General features: G+C 38.6%; 1 protein-coding gene across 2 annotated transcripts; it reads left to right on the top strand.

The window, feature by feature from the left end:
- The first annotated feature begins 4,487 nt into the window (after positions 1-4,487).
- msc.S (musculin S homeolog) lies at positions 4,488-7,430 on the top strand. Of its 2 annotated transcripts, none has more exons than XM_018223797.2 (2): positions 4,488-5,050; positions 6,669-7,430. In XM_018223797.2, exons 1-2 carry the CDS (start codon positions 4,595-4,597, stop codon positions 6,708-6,710), a joined length of 498 nt encoding a protein of 165 aa, XP_018079286.2. In that variant the 5' UTR covers positions 4,488-4,594; the 3' UTR covers positions 6,711-7,430. The 2 variants fall into 2 exon arrangements, with proteins under 2 accessions (XP_018079286.2, XP_041423853.1); XM_041567919.1 differs by having other exon boundaries at positions 4,488-5,106.
- The last annotated feature ends 213 nt before the right edge of the window (positions 7,431-7,643 follow it).

Here is a 7,643-nt window from a genome sequence, read left to right as displayed (position 1 = left end):
TCAGAAATTTGGAAATACCCATTCATACTGAGGTGTAACTATAAAGTGTGTGTATAATGCTTCCATCATAGTGCTATGTGCCTTATGGCCCTTGTTACAGTCAGTGATCAGTCATGTCAACATGTTGGATGTACAGTAGTAGGAACAGCTCATACACATTGCTACTATACACCTGTACAATAGTAGTACTAGAGCTACTTGAAGCCACTAGGCATTAAATAGCCACCACTTTCTCATACAGTATGAATAAATGCAAATATTCTATAAAGTATGCTCTTTATCTTAGGTGTCAGGGAGGGGGAACATGGAAACACAAGGTTGTAATTACACAACTGTTGTACCTACATCTGATGTCATTTACAAGTTGCATGGGGGCAATCTAATAAAAGTAAAAATGTTTGCATCAGTTCTAGTAACCCATAGCAATCAATCAGTTATTTTATTTTTGGGTAGACTGATATATATGGCTTTTTCATGGATTCCATTAGCCGGAAACCCATTCCCCAGAGAGTTCCGAATTACAGGAAGGCCATCTCCCACAGACTCCATTTTAATAAGATAAAAATGATTTCCCTTTTCCTTGTAGTAATAAAACAGTACATTGTACTTGACCCTAATAAGATCGGGTCAGGGGCAAACTTAATAAATTCAAGCGAAAACACAAATCGTACGATTTTGTTTGAGTTTTTTGCCAAATTGCTCCATTTTTTCAGGGTTTTTCACGAAAAGACCCATTTTTTTTTGATTTTTGCCTAAAAAGTCTAAAATAGTCAAATTGTCAAATTTCAGCGAAGACCACATTAATTTCCAAAATGCATAGGAACCTTTCTCATTGACTTACATACAACCTCAGCAAGTCTGAGATGCCGGATTTTCTGATTCAAACTTTTTCTATCCTCGGGGTATAATAAATCTCGAAAAATGTAAGTTTTATTTTCCACAAAAATTTGCATTTTATAGTAAGAAAAAATTAGATTTTTTGAGTTTTTGCCATTCAGACTTTAATAAATAACCCGCTTAATTTTTAAATAATTTTTTTAGCAGACAACATAGGGAGATTCAAATTACTGAAAGACCCCGGAAAACCCCAGGTCCAGAGAATTCTGAATAACAGGAATTAGTCCTCCACCGCTGATACAATATTGATTTCAATATCTATTCACTATGTTGTGTATTGACCCTCAGAGCACTCATCAACCACCCACTGCATCAAGTACTGAACCCAATGATGAAAGCATGAATGAATGAATAATTCTAAATAAATAGGCTTACTAGTTGTAAACAAATGCATGCATGTCTAAAACTGCTTTCTCTGATGGAAGTCCATATGTTTGAGTTATAAAGCAGCAGAAAATGGTGTGAATAAGAGGGTGGCGGGTGTGTTGGTGGCTGCCCCTCTACTACACGGCCTGAGTCAAGTTGAGTTCAAGAGATCCAGTTGCAGTGAGACTTCATTGGGATATTTCAACACTCCGAAACCTTCAGGATTTCAGGATTTAGCTCTGACAGTTCCTATGTGAAATTCAGCAATTTACTTTATGTCCAGGCTCACATGGTATGTGCCAGAGCTCACAAAATAATACCAATGAGAAAGAATCATAAGCATGTAGTAAGGCAGATTGCAATTAATGAGGAGGCTGTGGGGCTGTAACACAGAAGCGCAGAAACCTGATTAAACGCGGGACAACCAGCATGCCTGAAATTTAGAGATGGCTGAGATCATTTTTATGAAAACACTGGGAAACAATTCCCAAGTCACAACTTCCCTGCACCTGTTGCGCAGATCAGATAAACCAGCAAAGTAATTGTATGCAGATACAGTTTCAGGTCCAGGGAAATGTAAAAAAAAAAAAACACCAACGTTCCATTAAAGGGAGAGTTTATCCAAAAAAAATCAATTTTTATGAAGGAACTAAAAACATCCGGTCATTTTTATTTGGATTTGTTTTTATGGATAACTGATATCTCTTCACAAAGTTGTTAGAAAAGCTTTGTGTTTCAGATCTTTTGCATTACAAATTATCAGTCATTATTGCTTTTCCCGGAGGAAATTTTTTTAAGGTATCTACTATTTATGAAGTCACATTTTCTTGCACTTAGGGCCAGTTGGAAGTTTTCTAGTACTTTCTGAGCTATAACTCCTGTCATCCCACCCACAACTCATAGCAGCACATCAATAAGTATGAGGGTTGGGTAAAGGATATGTTTAAACTGAGTATATGGCTTTATTTGCGGAGAGCAACCATTGTGTGAAGTGAGAAAAACAGCAACATTTGATCTTATACCCACAATGCACTACATGTTCCAAGAATTCCATCATCTTTGGGTGCAGTGCAAAAAGTCAACCCTACGTCTCATTTTATGCTATAGGACTCATTTATGACCTCAAGGGTAAAGTGCAGAGGGTAATTTCCAACACAAGTCGCCATTTTAAGCATAATCAGGGCTGGAAATAGGGGTAGGCAGAGTAGGCAGAGTACACATGTGCCTAGGGCACAAAGCTGGGGGGAGCCAGACATGCAGCCATCAGCGTCAGCTCCTACGTTGCTTCAAATGAAAGTTCTTTTCTTCTAGTCTAAAGGGGTGGCCTCGGGTACTGTGATCTTCTTTATGGGTAAAAAGGTCCCCTGCTATTTGTCTATAATGTCCTCTAATGTACTTGTAAAGTGTAATCATGTCCCCTTCGCAAGCGCCTTTTTTCCAGAGAAAACAACCCCAACCATGACAGTCTACTAGTGATGGGCGAATTTGCGCCGTTTCGCTTTGCCGAAAAATTTGCGAATTTCGCTTTTTGACGCCGGCGCCCCAATTTTTGCCGCAAATTTTCGCGGGCGTTTCCTGAATTTATTCGCTGGCGGCGAATTGCACAAATTCGCTGCGAATTCGCGCCTGGCGAATAAATTCGCCCATCACTATAGTCTACCCTCATAATTTAAGTCTTCCATCCCTCTAACCAGTTTAGTTGCACTTAGTCTCTGCACTCTCTCTAGCTCATTTATATCCCTCTTAAGGACTGGAGTCCAAAACTGAACTACATACTCCAGATGAGGCCTCAACAGGGACCTATAAAGAGGCATAATTATGTTTTCATCCCTTGAGTTAATGCCCTTTTTTGTGCAAGACAGAACTTTATTTGCTTACTTTATTTTGGCTAAGTCTGCTGCACCTATTGACACATCCCACTGGCCCTCCACCTAAAAACTGCTCTGTATTTGCATAATAAAAGAAATAACAACTTCTATACATTCATTGCCAATTTTCAGTGGGTTTTAAACTTGTTTTGTGAATGTACAGAGTTTTGTTTATTGCTCTCTTGATCTACTGTAACATAAAAAACTAAATATGCATGGTAACAGGAGTCAGATTGTCTAATGGTCTGTCAGCTGACTTGCACACATTGCTTCAGGAGTCAGAACCAAGAGTGCAGGGAATATACAGACAGATATATAGGACATACTGACAGATATGCCTTTTAATGGCAGTTAGTTTTACAAATAACTTTAAAACCATTGAAATTAAATATTTTCCTTGGAGCTAGATCATAAAATAACAAGTAACCATAACACTGTGTTTGTTTATATTATCTGTACAGGTATGGGACCTGTTATCCAGAATGCTCAGGTCCTGGGTTTTTCAGGATAATGGATCTTTCCATAATTCAGATCTTCATACTTTAAGTCTACTAGAAAATCATGTAAACATTAAATAAACCCAGTAGGCTGATTTTGCTTCCAATAAGGATAAATTATATCCTAGTTATTCTTGTGTACTAGGTACTGTTTAATTATTACAGAGAAAAATAATACAATTTTAAAATATCTGGATTATTTGGAGTCTATGGGAGACAGCCTTTCTGTAATTCTGAGCTTTCTGGATAATTGCTGGATAACGGATCCCATACCTGTATTATGTTTGCAAGTATGATTTTATTAGTCTGATTATTTTCTGCAATAAAAACATGACATACAAATATAAAATAAATACTGATATCTGTGCTGTTAGGAAGCCAGTGAGCTCCAAGCAGAAACCTAGATTATTTAATGACTAAAAATCTGTGCATATATTCAGTAGGTAACACTGTAAGGGCAGCAGATGAGCACAGCAGTCAGGAAAAACACACATAGCAATTCCAGATAGAGCATTGCTGAGATGGGTTGAGAACTGACTCTGAATGAATTAAAAAAGTCACACTTAAATATCATCAACAATGGTTTATATTGTAGAGAGAGAGAGAGAGAGAGAGAGAGAGAGAGAGAGAGAGAGAGAGAGAGAGAGAGAGAGAGAGAGAGAGAGAGAGAGAGAGAGAGAGAGAGAGAGAGAGAGAGAGAGAGAGAGAGAGAGAGAGCGAGAGAGAGAGAGAGAGAGAGAGAGAGAGAGAGAGAGAGAAAGAGACTCCCTCCTTCTGTGTTGCCACCCCAGTATTTGCCCACTCCCACTCTCCTCCCAGTTATATAGATGGGTTGCTGGACTGTTACTGGATCACTGGTAGAAGAGTAGAGAGAAAGCAGAGAGCTATAGAATTATGTGAGGCTGGGCTGTCACACTAAGGGAATCCTGTGGTCCTGTGGCTGGGCATTGATAGGACGCTAGAGTCATGTCCACGGGATCTGTGAGTGACACTGAAGACCTACTGGAGCTAAGGGTGCTACAGTTACCATATCCCAAAGCCAAGCGAGCAGGAACTAGTGAGCTGCTAATGCTGGACCACTCAGCAGAGAACTCAGAGGAAGAAGGAATCACTGAATCATCCAGTGGGAAAAGAAAGAGAATATCCAGGGGCTTACAGAGTCCAGACAAGAAGCAGCCTTCCCGATCCTCCAAAGACGGCAAACAATCCCAAAGGAACGCAGCCAATGCCAGGGAGAGAGCCCGCATGCGGGTGCTTAGCAAAGCCTTCTCAAGGCTAAAGACCAGCCTACCCTGGGTGCCCCCTGACACCAAACTCTCCAAACTGGACACACTCAGACTTGCCTCCAGTTACATTGCACATCTCCGGCAGCTGCTGCAGGAGGACAGATATGAGAATAGCTTTGTGCATCCAGTCAACCTGGTAAGAATGAAGCTGCCATACAGCCAGCACCAGTCGGCTTCCAGGGCTGCCTCATGGTAATGGACAATGCTGCCTTTATATGCATGATAAAAGTATCACAGCTTCCCTAAGTACAGGAGTGCCCTTACTTTCCTAATATGTGGTCTACTTTTAGTGATGTTGTCCCATTATGATCTACATCCATAAAAGCATTGTTTTCATTTTGTTTCATAGAAAATATTACTAAAATATTGATTTATGGGAAAAAGTATATTGTTATATTTAACAAACAACTATTTCTTATGTAGCCATAACATAATAAATATCTGAATGAAAAGAATGAAACAGGAGGGTGAGTTAGACAAGCTGTTTGTTGACAGTGTCTTGAGATCTGCTGATCACCAACTATAGGTCTACTGGTAGGACCCGATCTACCTTTTGGACACCCCTGCCTTTGTAATTTTCAATTGAATGTGCTTTAGACCAGCATGTTTGCGATTGTTGCAGCAGTAGGGTATATTGTCAGCTGCTTCAGGGGGTGGCATACTCTGCTAGATTTGTTGTGATGCTGAATATCTCAGAAGGACTGTAACACTGCTTGAGCTATAGAGACCCCAGGTACATGTTGCTGGGAGTTGTAGATCAACAACCAGAGTTTGGTTTTTTTTCCATTTTTTTGTATATACAGCAGGGACATCCAGAACATGGTTCTCAAGCTGTTGATGAACTACAACTCACAGTTCCCACCTCCTGCTAGTAAAAAGTGAGTGTCAGTTTGGGCATTATTAAAATTACTGCTGCAAGACGCAAGATGCGAAAGTATAACAATCAAGCATTCAATATAGTCAATCTTAAAAAAGTTTAATCGGTTCTAAGTGGTTAAACTATGTATTTCCCCTTTAACTAGTAAAACATAATGTTACCAGCCATCTGTTCATCTGTAAAGAGAGCCATTATAAACACACACACACACAAATATACATATGTAGATTTCTTTAAATTGTATATCCATGTTTGTGCCCCATTGTATTGTTATTCACAAAGAATTTAGAGAAAAGAGTTAGGGAGTGATACACCTACTGTATAAAGCCTTCTAGAGGTGTTGTAGGGTTAGTGCCACATTATAGTATCTCGAATGTACTGTATATGGATGATTGTGGGTATTATAATAAAAGTTGCAAAGCTTGCATCATGTCTAGTAACCTATAGCAACCAATCAGATGCTTTCAAACAGGTGTTCAATAAGTGCTAACTGTTGATTGGTTGCTGTGGGTCAAGGGACCTGGTGTGAAATGTGTATCTTTTAAAAAATTCCTTCACTGGAAGCAGTTTTCACAATTACAATATTATGTAATATGTTTTTTGATGAAAAACGTAAAAAATTTTTGAACGTAATATTTTTGATTCGTGTTTCAAGATTTTAGGACCTCCTGCTTTTTTTATTTTTAGTTATTACATTAAGGAAAAATAATTTGGGCATGTTCCAAATGTTGTCTAAAGACTTTCAGAAATCTTTGTTGCATAAATCTGAATATTTAAAATCCATTGAGATTCAATGATTATTTTCAACAGAAGCCAAAGAACTGCTCATATGACATTTTTCAAGACTTACACTGGATTCTCAACTTCTTCCTTTCAGACTTGGCCTTTTGTGGCTTCGGGAAGACCAGACTGTGATTAAAAAGATGCTACGGCCGCCTTTAGACTATGCGGGGGCCATTGCCTAGGCCCTAGAACATCACCTCTCTACCTTCTGGGGGAACAACATCTTTTAATACACAGACACTGAAAAAGGCAGAACAAGCTGCAAGAATTAAAAACCTGCTACTGAGGGAGAAACCCAGAAATGACAGATTTAAGAGAAGTTATGGGGCAGTTCCTCCTTTCCATAGTAAAACCAAAGTGCACGTAGAAACTGGAAATTTCTTTTTCTGCTGATTTGATGTTGAATGCACAGGAATCAAACAAGAAGACAAAAATGGAAGCAGAAGCCATCTTTCCTTTTTCTCTTCTCATCTATTGTTCCATAAACTGCAACCAGTGTTATTGTTTCCACATCAGTATTACAAAACCAGAAATGTATAATATATTTTACAGGCTTTATATTTTTATTTTTCTCCCCATTTGTCAGATCTGTTTTCTGGACAGCAAAAAATGTTAGCATTCAGCCCTTTGCTATGGTAACCTGCTATGTGTATATTGTGAATAAGCTGTATAATCTGTATTATAATATCAAACAGTTGCCAGAGACCTCTTAATTTTATACGTATATATTTTTCTAGTTGGGGAAGCAAAACGTCCTTCCCGTTAGATGGTAAATTGCCTTTGGTTTGCTGAGTCTACTTTATTAAGATTTGATATTTTATTTTTCTATGGACATCATTAAAGTGCAAATGTGCTATTTTGGTTTTATTCTTTCTGCTAGAGATGTTGCTTGTTAGTGTAAACAGCAGTCCCAGTCTAATGACAAAGCTTTTCCACAAAATACACACACACAAATCCCACAGGAAGAAGGGGAAATAAAAATATTTGTGAGGAGCTAGATATGATAAGTGTTAAAGCCAAATAAAAGGCAATTGTTGCATGGCAATGATGTAATAACAGATTCCTTGTA

The sequence above is a fragment of the Xenopus laevis genome, chromosome 6S, assembly GCF_017654675.1.
Source record: "Xenopus laevis strain J_2021 chromosome 6S, Xenopus_laevis_v10.1, whole genome shotgun sequence".
Lineage (NCBI taxonomy): Eukaryota > Metazoa > Chordata > Amphibia > Anura > Pipidae > Xenopus > Xenopus laevis.
The sequence above is the reverse complement of the archived record's forward strand: the minus strand, read 5'-3'. Positions and strand labels throughout refer to the sequence as shown.

Excerpts from the sequence above, each read along its gene's own strand:
- msc.S (XM_041567919.1), top strand. The coding sequence starts at position 4,595 with ATGTCCACGGGATCTGTGAGTGACACTGAAGACCTACTGGAGCTAAGG.